Genomic DNA, 20,126 nt, shown 5'->3' on the forward strand with positions numbered 1-20,126 from the left:
GCCAGTGCACAACGCACCCTCGAGGTTAGCTGCGTGTCCTTGTAGCACCGAACATCGTAACTGGCTTGTTTAGAAGAACACCATGGTATCTTGCCAGTGCGTTGCCGGCTTTCCAGGTGGCCTTACCACGCCCTATGTCCTCGGAAGGTGGGAAGGGTCGACTTCGCGCCTGCTTCCCTCTGCACGACTGGTATCAAGAATGATGATGCCGCGTGCACTCCAAATTGACCTTTCTGCAATAGGGCCTATTCGCCAGCACACAGAGGGACTTGCCGACGCGGTGCCTACGCTTGCCCCAGCCTTGACGAGGACCCCTTTCCGTCCTCGGGCTCGGAACCCGCCCGGTTGACCGACACCGCGAAAGCGACGATACTATGTTGTTCTTCGCGCGGCCACTTGTTCGATAAAAGGGTCGAGTTCGACCACAGAGCATGACCACCGGTATGACCCATGAAGCCGACTCCGATCCCTTGGACCACCTCTTATTTGCGCCTGACCACATGTGGCAAGCATGTGGTCACGCATTGCGCGAAAACGTGAGCACACGAACAACACGTGTTCCGCCGTTTCCTCTAAACCTGCGCACACCAAACACTCGGGTGAGGCCGAGCAAGCCAGCTGCGTTACCTGCACTTTGATTTTGCAGCACGCTTAAACGCCGGGCACATCGAACCCCCCATGGGGTGCTTGCTGTTCACAGCTTTGTTGGAACAAATCAAACAATTGGGAGGGTTCGTGCAGCATTGTGCCTTATGTCCCTCCAATCCACAGCGTCGGCAGAGATTGCTTCTGTCAGGGCCTTTGCAGTCCCACTGCTTGTGCCCCGGTTCCAGGCACTTGAAACAAACTTCGGGTTGCTCGTATATGCGCACAGGGCATACCGACCATCCCACCTTGACGCTCCCTAACTTGACTACCTTGGAGGCGTCCGCTGCAGATAGCCGAACCAATGCTACCTGCGTCCCTGCCGGACCTTTCCGTAACCGAACGGCTGCGGTGGTCGTCTCCACTTCACACTGTCGCCGCAGTGCCGTGACGAGCTCTTTAACCCAGGTCTTTAACCTTTAGATTCACCTCCGTCGTGAGTGCCCTCACCTTGACCGTCTCGCCTAGGACTTCCTCCGCCAACTTCTTGTAGGCGGCGCCCTTTTGCGAGACGCCCCGCTTCAGCTCGAGGATCATCTCGCCCAGTTCACCGAGAGGAAGGTTGAGTGACCCACGCTGGCGCTGCGCACTGAGCTGCCGACTATTGCCTCTGGCCTCCTAGGCGGAGACCTGAACAACCCACCTCTTGCGAAGGGGTTGTCGCCTACACTACTACCACTAATTGAAGAATTGACTTGGTTTTCCATTTTGGTCCCACGAGTTGCTCGGGAAAAGAGGTCCACCACGCCAGAGCCCAGCATGACGCGGTAAGGGACAATTACTGTGGAGGGTGCCCAGGTACCCCACAGGCTCCGTTAAAGGCCTAGCTTATTATTTCACCCCCCTGGCCATGCATCCCCTCGGCACGGGTCGCTTGACGCCTTGGGATTAGGGGTTAGGGACGATGGTCCCGGTCTAACTCGCAGTGGCCATGGGGAGGGTCGTCAAGCCCTTGGACAAAGTCCCTGCTGCCCCCTCCCGTCCCTGCCCGTCCGTGGTCTAGGAAATACCTGCCGTAACCCTGTTTGTTTGCTTTGAGAATATTTTCGAAAAAAATATCGATTCATATCATTTGAGTTTCCACTGGACGTGTTTTTCTTCATATGTGCCAGTTATATATATATATATAGGCAAGTATAATATATGAAGGCAAGTATCGTCCACGATTACTGTTTAGTTTGTTAGGGTAGAAAGCTTCTCATTGGTCCATGGCGTGGCTGTGAAAAAAAAAGAAATGTATTGCGCCTTGCAATAAAATTACAATTCTCTTGATAATTTTCCAAGGCTATCTGTTCTGTGACATATGTAAAATGTATTCGCAGTACAAATAGCAGGTGCTACCAAAGCGTTCATCGCAGGAATCAACCACGTGGCAGCCAAATTTTCAAAAATAACAAAGTAGCTTTTTTTTCTGGAGGTATGCTTTTCTTAGGCGACTATCTAGCGCTTATTCTTCGTTGCGACTAAAAATAAGCGGAGGAGTAGATTTCTTATGAGCGGTACAATAATAACGAATTAATTTTATGAACTTTACAACGAATAACAAAATAAATGCTTAATGTAGATGTACACAAAAGCGAATAGGAAGGAAATCTGAAAAATAATCTTAATTGGAATTGACATTTTTGCCTTCCCCGTATACTAAGTATACGTAAAGGCTATATGATCACTCCAAAATCAATCTTTTGATAGAAGGCTCGTAGACCTATAGTGTTAGCAATCGACTCAGCTAATAAAAAAACTCAACAATGGTTAGTATTATTCGAATTATTACCATATTAAACTACAAAAACAGTATCGTACTGTTTCATGATGAAATTGGACATTTTTACAATTGTCCCTTTGGTTCCAAGTCTAATAAAGGTCTCTTATTTGAGTACCTCTATCATCAATATTTTTAATGAATACAATATATTGTTTTATAGGATAACTGTATCAGTTTTGGTTATGTTCCTAATTTGGCCAGTTTCTAGCATAACTCCGAAAATAAAGCAATTTCCGATAGTTTAATTTGTAACCGATGGTTTCAAAATTATCGCATTGGCTCCTCCAAATGCGGGAATTTGGGTGACCTCCTTTATACGCCACTGGTCTAATGGGATAAGTGCTGCCATCTATGTCTGAGGTCGCGGGAGTTCATTTTCGAAACAAATTTAAGGTGAACCGTATATGGGAATTTCAGTTAATAAAATCAATATAATTCTCGATATGGACACTAAAGGGGCTGTCAAAAGCATTAGTCAATACAAATGAATTACCAATACTTATTAAATATAGACTTCTTGCTAGCATGATTGAACTAATTCTTTCTTTCTGGCTCAAGACTTCAAGGAATTTAAAATTGCGCGGCGCGTGTTAAAAGTCGAGGTAGTGAAAATTGTACAAAAAGCATGAGTGATTTTTGAGTACTTCTTGTTTCTAATCCTTTTAGATATAGTTGTTCCTTAAAAGCCAATTGTTAAAAAGCTTAAAATAAAGTTAATACAGTCGACTCTCTACATCTCGATGTTCTATATCTCGATATCTCTCCCTATGTCGATGGTTTCCTCGGTCCCTTCAATCTACATACATTTGGGCATTCTACATCTCGATAACCTCCCTATCTCAATATCTCTCTATCTCGATGTGTTCTGATCATATTTTGCTCTGGATTCACTCTCCTTATGTCGATATGTTCAAATTTTTAGGCTACTAGACCATCTTTGGATAATAACAAACACATCAACAACAAGAAATGACTTTTGTTTTGTTGTCGTTTTTCATAGCAACGAGCTTTTTTGGATCTAGTACCCATTTCAATTTTCCTTCCATTCCTCGATCTCTCTCTATCTCGATGGTCCCTTCAATATCGAGCTCTAAAATACACCAGGCATAGGTGTATCGACGCTGTTGCTAACCAGGTATCCAGGTAGGTACGTTAGCAAACTTTCGTTCTATGCTATCGAGTTTTCTGATTTTGTTGAATTATTTGGAATCTAACATTTCATAATAGAATTAAAAGCAAATGTACTGATGTGACAGTTCCATCTGGATGCGGCAGGCATGAAGATTTGAGATAGAAGTGGATTTGAAGCAGAGGGTTTTTTTTTGTGATTATTATAGATCTCACGACCTTCCTTCTGCCAAGCTTCCGTATAAAGGGGAAGGGAAGAATATCAATATGGAATCTTATATTTTCTTCACTGGCAAAAAAAAGTAGTTTTCTCATATACTATCCCGTGCGGAAAGGGTTTACATCGATGAGTACTGGCTATAAGTTTCTAATTTGATATCAGCCTCCAGAAGAATTAGGTTTTTATTGCGTTGTTCATGTCTCATTAACATGTAGGTCTCGGTTTGGAAGATGATGTTAGCAGTTCCAAATCGTTGTTTACTGGCCTTGTTGTTTTCTAATTTCTTTGTAGTGAGAAAGAGACAAAGCAGTCCGTGCAGTGCCCAATGGCCTATTGTACTTTTTACAACAGTCGAGTTCACGATTTAAGGTTCCCCCAAACATACGCGACATGACAATTTAACGCCTGCCGACTGCGACTTTGTTGCCGTATGTCTGGAAGCGTAAATGGAACAGTCCCTGCAGCGACACAGCGATAGACTCGCTGTGACTAGTCGACGCCGTCGCGGCGATGAAATCGCTAAGGCTTGGGGGAGCATTTATGGAAATTTTTGCGATCCGTGGATACAAACAAGGGTAATATTCAAGCCATCTAATCACCATGCGCCCCCACTGGCACTGGGTTTGTGAGTGAAAACAAATACTGGCTACCCGAGCAAAGTCTTATATCATGAATAGAGCAAATTGAAAACATACAGAAATGACTTCAAATTGAAATCATGATTTGTTTTCAAATTAGGCTGACCATAAGTACCGTATTTAACGGGACAGTCCCGTTTTTTAGACCTTATTGGGCTGTCCCGTCGTAATCCAAAAAATCCTCAATTTGTCCCGTTTTTTCATTGATTCTGCCAAAGAGCTGAAAATGGAATTAAAATTTGGCTAATTTCATTAGTGGATTGAACGAAACCGGTAACTCGGTAAATAAGTTTAACCTGAAAATCAGGTTACATTTCAATAAAACGAAGCGCAGGAACAGACATTCTAATTTCCAGATTAAGTTCATTTTCGATTTTTTTTAAATTTTGTAAAGAAGGTTAATTCTATTTTTTTAAATCTGCTTCACCACATATTTTTCAATCGTTTGATTATTTCGAAACATTTAGAATCATTCAAAGTCTTTCTGAATAATTCAGAATACCGTCAACTGGGGGAAGATGATCATTTTTAAGACAAAACATGCAATAACAATGTGTGTTTACATTTTAAATCGAAACAAATACTTTCAAAACATGTACTGCTATACGTTGCAACAATCAACAACTCTAGTTTTCTGAAATGCGTTCGCATTTATTAAAATAAATTAAATTATCACACATTTTTTGAGTAATCTTGTTTGGGGTGAAGTTGATCAAGACAGCTCTACTAAAATCATTATGACCTAGTAGTCAAAATACACTAGGTTATTTGTATAAAATACATTTTCATGATCATAATCGAAAAACTCGGATTTCTACCTAGCGGTAACATTACTTGAACGGAGAATATTGTTGACTACCGTTTTAAAAAAAAATTGGCACTTTTGACTGACACATCAAATGATCATCTTCACCTCAATGATCATCTTCCCCCCAGTTGACGGTATTTCGAATTCATCCACTATAAAAAACGACGGTATTAAAAGATAATAATTTATAAATTAGCTGAACAAAATCGAGTTTAGGCTTGAGTTTAGGGTAGTTTCAAACCGAGTGAAAATTTAGTCGGACTTCGGTCCTCACGTACTTTAAGGTTAGATAACAGTTCAGGAGCTTCCATATGTGTGGACCTTTTTGGAAGCACATGTGAGAGAAGTCCCACCCTATTCCTCTTTTCGCATTTGTCTCCTGACATTTTTTTAAAATTGTCTTTTTATCTCTCTAATGCCCAAATCGGCTTGAAAGGCTGGTTTACAATGCGGAAAACGTGTCACGGGATTTGATTCGCCATGTATTTTTGAAGAGGCGGGATTTAGGGGATTTTAGCTACGAAAACGCAACTCTTCCTTGATGCATGAGGATCAACTCCCATGACACGTTTTCCGAACTGTAAACCAACCTTCAGGAAGGATACTTTGACTATTTTTTGTTATTTTCAATAGTTTAAAATTGGAAAAGTTTTTTATATTGGTCAGTAATAAAATCCTTAGATCTTAATGCATGTATAATATTGGATTGAAATAAAATTTCTAAATTCCACAATTTTTCATAATATTGAAAAATGCGAATTTTTTGTTCCTTAGTGTTTTTGTCCGCGCCCTTTTGAAGACTGAAATATTTGTAGTTTAGTATTTTTCCACAACTAACTTAATACTTAGAAGGTTAGTTAATGTACTTAAAAGAAGGTTGTGGTATTGAAAAATTCTTTCTTAAACTTTTCTCTAACTTCTTACACGGAAAATGAAAATTAAGCCCATAAATATTGAAAATTCTGAAGCTCTTGAATTTTGTCACAAGTTTTTTGACATGAAACTTTTTGCAAGTGCGTTTGTCCCGTTTTTCTACCAAAATGATCTGGTCAGCCTATTTCAAATTCTTATTTTTGTGATTGATTAGGGGAAATGACGGCTTTGGCAGGTTTTGTTCTATTATTGTCAGGGGGGTTTCTATAATCAATTATGCTCAAATTCGGCCTAAACATTCTTTGCATATCAAAGAATATTATGGCCGAATTTCATAAAATTTGGTCAACAAAAACCCCCTGACAATAATAGAACAAAATCTGCCAAAGCCGTCATTCCCCCTACATCTTTTGATTTTACTTAGCAGTAGATTTCTAAATTGTGTTGAATGACATAAAACTGATTACTTGTTTTGTTAACGGTACATATTACCCCTGTTTTATCTACGTACATATAAGAGCAGGTGTATCCGTGTTAATGAGATCGGAACACATCAGAGATATGAACTCTACCGAAAGCTAATTATGGTCATTGTTTGTGTGATGATTATTAAATACTTATGTGTAAACATTAAGAAATGGGTCATTTTAAATTAAAGTTACCACCCAAGATTCTAAATATGAAAGAATAAGTAAAATACTATCATTAGAACACAATAGAACTAAAAAAGTGCTTTGAAATCGTCCAAAATCTCTGTTGAGCAGCATGCATGTTATTATTTTTAACGAACTATTTGAATGTTTGCAACAAGAACTATTTGTGTTTCATTTCCCAGATTCTATACAGATTTTCAACAGAGGTAAGCTATTCCAAAATTTCAAACAATGAACGGTGATGTGGATAGAAAACCGTTTGTGGGCCACTGTCTATGAGAATAGTAATTCATTGTGCATAGGTACTTTGTGCTGTTTTCCCTTGTTACAGGAAAGTTTTTCACTCCAAAAGGATATGATACTACCTGACTTTTACAAATTAGGCATGCATTGATATAAATATCCTTTATAAGAAGGTAAGATTCATTCTATGTGAGGGTTATTATGCGGTTTCATGAGAGGTGTAAGGAAATTGTTATGATAGTATCGACTTGTTTCATGCATATATTTACACCGCATTAGCCTTGAACTATGTTGCTTGCTACAATGCCATGGGAAAATGAGAAGAGCGATAGAATATATAAACGTATCGTACATGGTAGTAAAGAACCAATTAAAGAAGGAAAAGTTGTTTCGACATTATCAGAAAACGATGCTAAGAAACTGTGTAAGCAGGAAGAATACTTATTCACGATCCAGACTAAAAATTCGTTATTGAGTTTATAAATTCATGCTTTTAAAGGAACTCGTACGTTTCTTACGTATATAATCTCAATACCGAATTGATAAGAGTAGATTGTAACTTAGTATTGAAGTAGTAAGAAGTTTAGGAGCATAATATAAAGTGGCGACATTTTACCTTTCTGCTAATGCTTTCAGGGCACTTCCAGCGCTCGAGTCCCCAGAGGTCCATCTGAAAGGAAGATTACTGATAGAATAGACATAATTAACACATTTGAGTAGGATGAGTGACAATAATGTAGAAGAAGCTCCGAGTTGCTCAACAATACAAATGCAAAAGTAATCTTTTTTTTTGGCAAAACATATTTTTTAATATGAATGATCCATCCACGAAAAAAATGAGAAATGATTCATAAATAGCACACTGATTCATTAAACGCAGCCACAAAACCTTGGAAAAAATTTGGCGTCCCCATGAAGAATAATTTTGAGATCCATAATTTAACTGAAATTTGGCAATTAATAGGACAATATGTTCCGATAGACATTACCAAGAAAACAATAAAACTCCTGATGTTTCCTAATGAACAAATTATCCATACAAATATATTCTGTTCCATGAAAATTAAAGTTTGTGCAACAGATAATGAAGAAGTTATATGACGAAAATAATAATCATTTAAATTCAAATCAATACTAATCACCATTACAATACAACACGTATTTGGTAGTTCGAAACAAAAAACTATGCGAACAGAACTGCTGGTAGTTCAAAATGTACTTTCTTTGATAACGGCTGTATCCCAGAAACAAAGAAAGTACAGCGAAAAAAACAATAAAAGGGGTGACGTCTGAGGGGCGGTATACCTCCACATTCGCGTGCGTTATCCAATCATTCAGTCGATTGATACTGCTTTTTTGTTTTTTTTTTTCAATCTTTTGTTGACTGATAAAGCAGCATTTTCGGGTGCGTACGGTAGTGTCATCATAAAGCAAATGACACTGTAATCATCTAATTATAATTGTTTTGGATGATTAGTTTTAGCTCCTTTCATTTGCCTACGATCACATATTTGTTATATTTGTATTTTTTGGTTTTTTGTTGAGTCAGTGATTGTTGAATCCTAGTGAAGTCAAAAATAAGCAATATATTTTCACTTATCTGTGGCGAGCGTACAGTAGTTGAGTATGTAGGAACAATATAGGAAATCAACAGCAATACGAATGATTCAAATATGCGTTCATTGGCTAAACATATAGGTCATAGCTGTGGTCGACACGTCCTTACGGTCATACATAAAAGGAAAAATTGTTAGTAAAACTCTCGCTCTATCTAGACACCGAGATCATCTCTGCATATCCACGCTAATCTAAAGATATTGTACTAGCTGTAAGGTATATTTACTCTGGATGAATTTGGATAAGTGATACTGAATTTGTGAGTAGATTATATAAATTAGAAATGTAAACTATGGGAACCTTTCCGTTTTCCATCTCACTGAATTCATCTCATTGCGAAAAGAAACGACACCAATTTCGTCGCTTCTATTTTCCTTTTCATTGCTTTGTTTTGCATGGGATGAATATCGGAGCTATGAGATGAAGTCCAGGAGCAGTAATCCTATATACTAAGGATTCTCTCGATAGAACCGATGTGTCTGACAAGTGACAATCTAATTGAAGGAATCTCAAAAACTATCAAAGTGTTGAAAAGAAATACGATTGATAGAATTGATGGTGACGATGGTACCGCCGGTCTTCAAAGGTTTGAACTAGACGATTCATCTTTAATATTATTTATTTGTATTTAGTGTAATAACAACAATAACAATTACTATGTCTGAAACTTGATATGATATGTACAACATGTGATAGATTTAGTTCGGAAAAGGTATTGGAGGGTAACCGCCCCTTCGGTGGGGTTTGATCCCACGACCCCAGTTCGCATGACAGGTGCTTTCTCTACTAAGCGACGAAGGACCTCCGTCGTCCACCGCAGCTTAGCGGGTACTGATGAAACCAAATTCCCAGCACCAGGTACCAGCCAATCTCTCGCAATACATTTTCAGAACTAACTCTCTCAAATGTATTTTTGTACACATGTCAACCAAGTAGGATGAGTATTTAGTATTGTCCGGCTCCTACACACTTGCTTCATCAGCAACGGCGCTCAATGAAGTAGGGTTGTGTGGGGTTGTGCCAGTTTGGTCGTCAGATCCCAACACGACCACACAAGCGAAGAGAGATCGCCACTCGAGATCAGTATATTCAAAGTTAATTGCCTATATGCCGGGTATTAAGCCACCCGGAGTGGAAATTAATTACTATGTCTGAAACTTGATTATGCATATGTACAACATGTGATAGATTTAGTTCGGAAAAGGTATTGGAGGGTAACCGCCCCTTCGGTGGGGTTTGATCCCACGACCCCAGTTCGCATGACAGGTGCTTTCCCTACTAAGCTACGAAGGACCTCCTTCGTCCCGCAGCTTAGCGGGTACTGATGAAACCAAATTCCCAGCACCAGGTACCAGCCAATCTCGATATAACGAATACATTAAGGTTGATTTTTTTTCATTATTTTGTATTTATTTATAGGCTCAAGCGCCAAAAGGCATAACGGAGCCGAGCATTTTTGAAATTTTGCTAACAATTTCATAATTACTAATTAGATCCGCTTCCAGAAAACCCGATGGGCTGGGCACACTGATCAGTGCCCTTCTTTTTCAAATTTCCTATGCGTTTCGATAGCCTTTTTTTCGTCGCTTCGATGCATTCTGTTGAACTAGATGTCGATAGCTGGTCGTCGTCACTCTTGTAGTCAGCCTCATTTTGGTCTGCAGTGAGTATGTGTTTGTCTGTTTGGGCATGTCCGTACTCATCGATGTGTAATTGTTTGTTGCATTCGTGGTTTTTGGGCATTTTTGTTGGGGATGTATTGGTTTACTACACCACCTACAAGTTTCAGGCTGATTTGGGTGAGTCACTAAGCAGATGTCCTTTCCAAAGGTTATGAATGAGGGTATGGGTTGCTTGAGTCTCATCTGTAGCACTCGCACTCCGTTAGAAACTCCAGGAAAGTAATGTTTCCATTTCTCGCTTTTTGGATATGAATAACATCATCAAACTGCTGCATAAATTCGCCTACATTTGCGTGAGGAGTAGACGGAGGGAGGTCATGTATTCGAACAGTGACTGCCTCGCTATCCACATACACGGGGATTTTGAAATACCGCTCTTTACAAACAAAAACGCGTTTTATATTATGCGCTTTTTCGCAGCGCTGCGCAATGGCGTTTTCCAACATTTCAATAAAAACACAGTTGCGTATGTTGTGCAACTGAATGCTTTTTACAAGGGTTTCGAGGTTCAAGCGAAAACTTTTGCACTTGTGCGACATCAGGCCGCACTGGAAGAACGCTTAAGTCTACCACCAGAGTATTCTTTCTAACACTCATTCTGGAGCACGCCGAAATATAGTAACAATTCGAATAAGCATTCTACTTGGTCTTTAGAAAAGTACCACATTAAGCAATCTTGTAATCTAAATATCTGGGCCAAAACAGGAAACTTTCCGAAATGTGAACGGCTCAAACCCATACAGTGTTGGTAAAATCACTCATAAATCTCAATCAACGAGCGCTCCCGTGCGAATGAAATCGTCTGCGATTTTAAAGGAATGCATCACGCTTGAATTTTTCATGCTAAAACGCATCATTTCACTCATTTACCAAAAAATCATTTTGGCTCAAAAACGCATTTGGAATCAATTTGGGGGAAATTTATTACTTATACGTAAAAGAGTGTCTAATATTTTATGCGACAAACGTCATTTCACTGTTTTTAACGAAGGAGAACAAAAGAAAACCTGCGATGATTGAAATGGATGATTCAACTCATCCATGAGTTTTTAGGTGCTGAGTTGGATGCGTTTCAACTCACGCTTGATTTGAATCATCCATGAGTTTTGAGATTTTGAGTTTTTACCAACACTGATCCCATAGTAAGCAACATTTTCTGTCCATAATCGATTCCATGGTTTTGTATACAAGATAGTTTAAGCGACGAAGGATGCCGAAAAACTTTGCTGAGAAGGTACGTTGCTGAAACGTTCATGAAGAAAAGTTATAACGAAGATTGATTTTTCAAACCATATACAAAAAACCCGTTTATTCTACCAGCACTGCCAAACTGACTATAAGATAGGGCTTTGGAGCTATAATGGGAGTTATTCGAAATCATTACACAAAGTAAACATTTCGACAAGAAGGAAGATGGGGTTTGCCTTCTGACAACCATAGGTTGTCCGGTAATACTGTCAGAAACATTGATTTCTTGCATATCGTTTGGACAATCAAGCGTAATAACATTTTTAGTAGACCTTTCAGCTACGTACCTTCTTCGGCAAAGTATTTCGGCACCTTTCAGACTTTATGCCAACGTATCGAGTCACGTGATTGACGATAAATTGAAGCCGCTAAGAGCAACAATGTAAAAAAGTACGTTTTCCCATACTAATCTCCATATAAATTTATAACGCGACGCGGAAACCGAGCTACAGATTTATCATATTAAAACCCATTTTCGTCATTGCAAAAAATAGAGTGTGCAACTTGTTGCCAGACTCGATTTTTTCGGCATTCGTAGTATTTGTCTAACTCAGCAAGCTTCGTTGGATAAACGCACAACTCGTGCTGAAAAAATCATATTTTTGCAACTAGTTGCACAAACTGCTATTGTTGTTTTCAGCAAAGATTTTTGGAAACCTTCGGGTTCTACTTTAACGCTATGTGCCACTTGGATGGTTTGATTTAAAAAAAATCAGATTAATGCACCTAGCGGTGACGATGCCTTTCTCGATGCAATCGTTTGGTTTTGCCTTAGTATGATACACATAATAAATAATTGCGTACATTACGGCTCTTGCAAACGCTGTACATATAGCGAATCAATCAACCAAGCTTATATGGTGCAACACACCATTTTCTTCATCGTGATTATATTCAATAGTCAACTAGGGTTTGTCCCCCGTCGAATGCAACTTGTTGCGAGAAAATCGGTTTAGAATAACTATATGAAAAAATGGCTAATGTTCTACGCACTTACACACATATACACGGACTGACAGGCATTTGTTCAGTTCGACGAGCTGCATCGATTGGTATTCTATTGTGTATCCGGAATAAATTTATACCGCTTTTTATACCGAAGTTGGATTTTTCTCCAGATACAGGCAACTTTCCCAACTTCGGAAGTAGTGCGCTGGATTCGCCTAAAGATGCGCTAAACAACGCATCAATTAGTTTGACAAATAAAACTTCGGAAGAAAGTTCGGTTCGGAAGTCCCGACTTCCGAATTCTAACTTGGTGCTACGCCGACAATATAAAAAGTTCGATTTCGGGGTGAGATTGAGACCGTAAAGAGACGGAGCAACTTTACCGCGGTTATAACGCTGGAAAGATCGTTGAGAAATTGAACCGTTCACGTGAAAGCCACGGCAGCCTGACATGTTCTAGCCTCCTTCTTTATCACAAAGTGCGAGACATTGACGGATGTGTTATGGAAAATTGCACATTGGAACAGTATGTAGTTGATTATTTTGTGTTTGTTACAGAGCTAACCGCTTTTCCGATTTCACCAGTTCCTCAGTAATTTTTACGTACCCATGATTAATCATGTTGATGATAACTCGAATATTTGCGAAAAAATATGGACATGTCAGAGCGGACAAAATGATTTTCACAGATGGGTAAAAGTCAATGGGTTCTTTTGGTTTTGTGTATAGGTACAACAATTTTCTTTGCGCCTGCTTCAGCCTACTGGAGCCTTGCGCAGTATGTATACGTTGAACTTGAACTGAACTTGCAGCTTGTTCGTTGCACCTGCCAAACACTTCTTCACCGACAATATAAGTTTTCTAAAGGCTGTTTGATGGATAAAGACGGCTAATCGATCAGCTGTCTGAACGGAACTGTCAAATCTGTACTTTCACCTCTAATTCTGTCATGAAAATGACCGTCTAAGTTTGGAAGATGCCATTAACACCCGGTAGAATAGGGTTGGCATGTCTTGATTTAGAGTAGGACACGGCAGGTATTTCCGCCGATCGTCGTAGGAGCTAAAACCAACGGAAGCAACGTCCATTTGTTAAAACTCCACTATAGCAAAACGTTTCTCCCGAGCTTCCATTTTGCCCTCTTTTATTGGGTTTCTTGATACCTGGATACCTGGTTGGCTACAGCGTCGATACACCTATGCCTGGCGTATTGTAGCTCCATAATACACCCGATTCTGTTTTTACACGTTTTTTTTTACACGGCCGTGCCATTCAAAATTTTTGCAAAGTTGCTCCATTCTGCATGATTCGTCGAGAAATCATAAAACTTTTTTACACGGATTTTCAAAATTTGAAGAATCGGGTGTAGTCGGTTTTGGGCGATGTTCCTCCAGTTTTCCAGAACGTGTTCGTGGCCTTCCACGAAGTCGTCGGTCTGGTTCCCTGTTGAATATTGTTTTCGTTATTATTTCTTCCGACATTCGCCCAGTGACCAGCCCACTGAAGTCTGCCGTATTGTATACGATTTACAATATTTTATTCTTTGTATACTTGATACAGCGTCTTCGCCACACACCATTTTCTAGTTTCCCTCCGAGTATTGTACACAGCACTTTTCGCTCGAAAACTCCGAAAGCTTTCCAGTCCGCCTCTTTTAACGTCCATACTTCATGTGCATAAAGGGCCACTGGTAGAATCAGAGTTTTATATAGAGCAAATTTCGTTTGCGTCTGCATGTTGCGGGACCTAAGGTAAACAAATTCTTCAACAACAAACACATCCCCATCAAGCATTACCTCAGCACCAACACCACTCGGTCTTCTTCTTTTTCTACCTGGCACCATGTACTAGGATTCTAGACTATGAAGAAAAGACGAAAATGCCTGCCTTTTGTTTCCTGTTCGGGTGTGCCACTGCGACCTGTTATTCGATCTATTGCAGCGTTACCCGCATCCTTAGTGTTTAAGTGCATGTCGAATTACTTCATTACTATTGATAAGCAATGCAGTATCAGTTTCGATAAAGTTGTTGTTTTGTTTTCTCAAGAGCGCCATGACAAGGTCCCGCTATTTAGACCCTTATCAATAGGAAATCAATCCTTTCTTGAGAAAACAGAACAGTGATACTGTTTTTGGCCATGCATCGGAGCCCTAGCCACATCCTTGTCTTGCTTCTAGAATCTTCTTCTTCTTCTTATTGGAATTACATCCCCACACTGGGACAGAGCCGCCTCGCAGCTTAGTGTTCATTAAGCACTTCCACAGTTATTGACTGCGAGGTTTCTAGGCCAAGTTACCATTTTTGCATTTGTATGTCATGAGGCTAACACGATGATACTTTTATGCCCAGGGAAGTCGAGACAATTTCTAACCCGAAAATTGCCTAGACCGGCACCAGGAATCAAACCCAACCACCCTCAGCATGGTCTTGCTTTGTAGCCGCGCATCTTACCGCACGGCTAAGGAGGACCCCTTCTAGAATATCACCAGTAAAATAATGAAAACCCGGGATTTATCTCTGTCTACAAGACCATTTCAAGCAAGAGAATTTGTTCAGTAATAAGAACTTCCGTGTGTTCCTCTCACTACCATTGTTCACCAGTTCAAGAAGAGTTAGTACGTATTTAAACCCCTAACTCGATTTTTCCAGCAGTCAGTTCAGCCTAGTACCGGGTACCGAGGTTTTTAAACTAACTGCTTGGAAAGTTGTTTCCGCTGCTAACAGTCTAGCCTCAAACAAGAGGAATACGAGTCTTTCAACTGTCTGCAAGGTAACATCAATTATGTTTTATTTCTGAGACTGCTGTTGGTAGCGGGAACTAAATACGATGAATCCTTAATTACCACAACTTATTGCCCTAGCTAGAAAAATGGATTAAGCTAGGGCTCTGTTTGGTAGATCTTACACCGCAACACACTACGTCAAAGTGATCTACCGTGTTACTTAACCTTATATAAACCTTATTTACCTATATTTGAAAGGTCACCATTTTCTATTGGTTGTTTGTAATCTCTAACCCCGAGTCAGTCGCGAGTATACCGCATACCCATATTACATCAAATATGAAAATGGTATCTGGTTCCGTAACACCGCCTGACAAATGAGCCTATAAATTAAGCCAAGAGGTTGAAAAGCACAACAATTGAATATTTCTGAAATGTAAAATGATTGATTCGTCCGTTTCTAAGAATATTGTGTAGCAATAGTGAAGACGTATTTTACGTAGACGATATCTGCACATTTAGGAGTGCGTAATAATGAAACATGTTTCGAGTTTGTAAGACCGCACCCAGACACGGCAATATCTTTCGTTTGATATGGGCAAGTGATTCACAATAATCGTATCTGTTGACCTTTCCTAATAAAACAAAAAGATTACTCAATGATTGAAAAAAAAATGATGAATGAAACCAAAGTGACGCCGTGATTGACAAACTATGATGATAGATATGTTGTCCATTACTGTGCAAGGGGGAATGACCTAAAATGCACCCATGAGACTGAATGGCTCCATACACTCGTACCATCATTTAAACTACTATTCTGAGCGAAAAGTTCAACTACAGTTGAACTTTAGTTATCCAGTATCGAGCTGTGACGAAAAGATTGAGATAATCTAAAGATTTGATTTTTTTTACTTTGCTCAGTTTTCGTCTAATTTGTTAAGATAAAAAACCAATACGGTGCCGTTTTACAACAGGCCCATCCTGCACTGCTGTTATCATTTAGGTTTCCAATTTCGATGTAATCATAAATCGATTGGATATAAAAGACGAATATTGATGGCTTTAAGTGATAGTCAGCAGTAGCACTTTCCAAATAGCACAATCGGTTAAAGCTTCCAATATGAAACTGATTGTCTGTCTGATCAGCACCTTGCTGGTGCTTTCCTGCATAACTGGAAGCCCAATTATTATAAGACAGAACGCTGTCCCGGTTACTGATCTGCCTGAAGAACTGGAGAGCAACCCGCTGGCGAACATTCCGATTGATGTGGATGTTATCAATCACTTGACAATTATAGTGGCCGAGGTGGTTAACATTAACGGCGATGGATCAATCGATGTAGAGAACCCAGTCACCACCATTGCTCCGGAGATCACAACTACAATATTGCCTGATGTTACTACAACCACTGCTGGAACAACTACTACTGTTGACACAACTTCAACTACTGTTTCTACAAGTGGCACTTCAGAACCTATAATTACTCCACCACCAGTCGGAAGAAAATAAAAAAATCAATACAAATATACATTTTAAAAAATCATTTTTTACTAACGATACCCAGCATGGTGTTTTTCTTCTTTTAAAATTTCAATTTGTTACTAGTAAAATTTATCTCCCATGTATAAACTGTAGAGTTAACCATAGGTTTCGTTTCTTCAGATTCCAAAAGGGAAGTTTGGGTTATACATCTGATTTCATCACGTTTTGACAATTGTAAGAGAACTTAAATAAATATAGTTTTTCCGATATAGTTTCCCATATAAACATAAATTGCCATTGCTACCCCATAATCACCACCGAGTGCTTTATATTCTGCCATGACTCCTAAATTATCAAAAAAGAGGTAATAGACATATGGGAGCTGGAATTTTTAAACATTTTTGAAATAGAATTGCCCTACTTCTCACACAATAAAGCTCTTATCTTACAAGTTAGTACTTGGACGAAAGCTTATAAATAAATCTACCAGCTAAGGGTATTAAAACGCATTGGTGTTTTGATCAAGTCGTACAGAGTGATTTTAAGATCGATATGAGGCTCAATACCATTAGCTGGTAGATATATTTATAAGCTTTCGCACAAGTACTAACTTGAAAGATAGAAGCTTATTTTTAATGCGTAAGAAGAAAATTAGCTTAGCTTAGCTTGGCTTGATTGGCTGTGCCCATCGTAGTTGCTAGTCGTGATTGGCCGAGAAACAACAAATAATGCACAGCTCACCAATTGAATAGTTCTTTCGGGACTAGAAAGCCATTCTCACTGTACGTGGTTCGGAGTTTCTTTAATGCAAGACCAATAACGATGCCGGCCACGTCCTCACAATCAATTAACATCAATTTTATCCTAAGGAGAAAAATTAGTTCGACACTCATTGCTACAAGAGACCGAGGAATCCTCCGAATCTTCATGAGCGCACTGGAAAGAAATAGTATGTTAGTTGGGAAGGAAATATATTGGAAATCGCCTTGGTAAGCGACTAATTATTTCTTTTGAACGACGCCATATTCATGATGATACAAAAACGGAAAAGCAACGCGTGTCTTACGTATTTTCCCGAAGACTGATTCGATATCGACTAAAATACGCACCGCGCAATGCTTGCTCGATGGCTACTCCGACAAAACACGCACTGAACTGATTAAATAACTTTATTACCGGCCGCGCAGTGTAGAACACAATATTTCGGCAGATCGCGCGATCGTTCTGCTGTCCGAAACAAGAGAAAACACGCACTCATTTTAATGCGTAAGAAGAAAATTAAGGAAAAAGCGCTCAGCATTTTGCTGAGGATATAATACATGCATTTATCTCTTAAACTACACGTTCCGTGTTAGATCACTTCATATCATACTATCATACTTATTTGCTACATTTTACTGACTCTATCAGTCAGGAGTTTTCCACTAGTTGAATTGAACTAACTGTAATGCTTTAAATTAATATAAACTTAACCTAAGTTTTAATAAGTGGTCAAGTAGCTTTTTGGGGTAATAGGAGATTGCAATGATTTTTTTCTAAAATTATTTTATTGGACATTTGTTCTAGTGTCGCAATATTAGGCATGTTTGATGGTAAATCAGGTATAAGTCAGAAGTTGAAATGGCTATCAGGTGATAGATTACCTTCAGCCTGTGATCTGATATTTATAATCTGATCTGATCTGATATATCCGTAACTTTGAATCTGTATGACAAGGCAATAAACTCAAAGTTGGCTTCCCGCATTGAACTGCGGCGTCGTATACGTAAAATAATAACCTTATATGTTATGGCAAAAAACCAAAAGTATTAGAAATCTTAATAATATATAACATTTAATTTTTTTACGTGTAAGATTGTTTCGCTCTTTTGTTTTTGACAACAGAAGAAAGAGTGGATGAAAGATAAGAGAAAAAATAACTCAAAAGTAAGTTTTAAAAAACTCAACGCTGGGTACTTTTTTTCTTCTTTGCAGACAACAGGGTGCGATACCAACCATCTTACTATCGCGAAGCTTTCCTTTTGATAGTTCTACAAAAACGTGACTGCCTTTTTATTCTTCCTGGCTGGAATGTTGCTGGAATACTGTCCAAACGGTTTTCTCGGTGCACTTGAGATGGACTTAAAAAGAATTATTATGACGAGCGGTGTCCTTCCTTTGTTCTACCTCGTAAGTGCTTGCAAGCTGCTGGAACTATAATTTTGTCGGTGCTAGAATTACTGTTGAACTAAGCAAAGGATTGTCATTGGTGACATTATTGTAGGAATTCAAACATGGTGCTAGCTTATTTAGCAGAATTCATGTTCAAGAATATGCATCCTACCACTACTGCCCAGAGGTTGCATGGAGCCAAAGGGTTTCTTCTGGAAGATTGGTGAGATCAAACCATTGTGTCTTATTTGACAATTTTTAAATGCAAATCAAGACATTTAATGTCGGTCGGAGAGTGGTGCAATGGATCTGCATCCTGAATGATTTCCAGTTTAACCAGGATAGATTTTTGTAGATTTTTTAGTTTACAGCATTACTGTATTTTCTTAATAAAATGCTTGTTTCGTTGCTTTTAATGTTGCAATGTCTGGTAGTGACGCGTTTGAAGGGAATTTCATAGTTTACTTTCGTCGGCAATTCGGTATAGGTCTGCAAAGAATTCATCTTATCTTTTTACCTTTTTGGTTCTCGTTTTATTATTAAGGTCACTCCTGACGGAATCCAAGTTTCAAAGTGCTCGCGTTTTGGGGGGCACACCACTCGATACGGAAGCAACGCACAACTGTCATTTTTATTTTTTTCACGCATGCTGCGACGCAGCAAAACTAAATCAACAAAAATTACAGTTGTGCGTTGCTTCCGTATCGAGTGGTGTGCCCCCGAAAACGCGAGCACTTTGAAACTTGGATTCCGTCAGGAGTGACCTTAATAGCATAAGATGACTTCATAATCGCAAATGAAAACAAATAGGGGAAGGGGGATTTAATATATTTTACTTTCTCTCTCGTTTCAGAGAGCGAACAATGGAGCTTAAACCTAGGCTAATTAGCCAGGGCAAGTTTAATAGCATTGCCTCAACCCCAGAAAATCATCAATGGAGTGACATACACCTTAGCATGGCCACTCCCAACGTCGGTTCAAACTTGTTTTATCATTTGCTTATGATGCTATTCCTAGGGCCATCCTTAGCCGTGCGGTAAGACGCGCGGCTACAAAGCAAGACCATGCTGAGGGTGGCTGGGTTCGATTCTGTGTGTGTTTGGGGGAACCTTAACAACGATATCAGCAATGCTGTTCTTACGATTGGCCATCTGTTATATGTGTACCGTGGGGGACCGAAATCCGTTCAGCACCGAAATCCGTCCACCTCATGAGATATCAATAAATTAACGGGGGTTAAAGGTAATTAATTCAGAAATAATTTATCTTATCCTGTTCAGATACTTGACAGTAAGCTT

At 39.4% G+C, this 20,126-nt stretch overlaps 1 protein-coding gene across 4 annotated transcripts in view; it reads right to left on the reverse strand.

Moving 5' to 3' along the window:
* The window catches only part of LOC134207327 (cyclin-dependent kinase-like 1), a 127,705-nt gene that overhangs the window by 23,880 nt on the left and 83,699 nt on the right, over positions 1-20,126 (reverse strand). For 2 of the 4 annotated variants that reach the window (XM_062683064.1, XM_062683054.1), the window contains exon 2: positions 7,590-7,643. In XM_062683064.1, the coding sequence (XP_062539048.1) occupies positions 7,590-7,643 (54 nt within the window). Of the gene's footprint in view, positions 1-7,589; positions 7,659-20,126 lie in introns of all 4 variants that reach the window. The other 2 variants (XM_062683057.1, XM_062683049.1) reach the window with 1 other exon arrangement.

Source organism: Armigeres subalbatus, chromosome 1, assembly GCF_024139115.2.
Source record: "Armigeres subalbatus isolate Guangzhou_Male chromosome 1, GZ_Asu_2, whole genome shotgun sequence".
Classification (NCBI taxonomy): Eukaryota; Metazoa; Arthropoda; class Insecta; order Diptera; family Culicidae; genus Armigeres; species Armigeres subalbatus.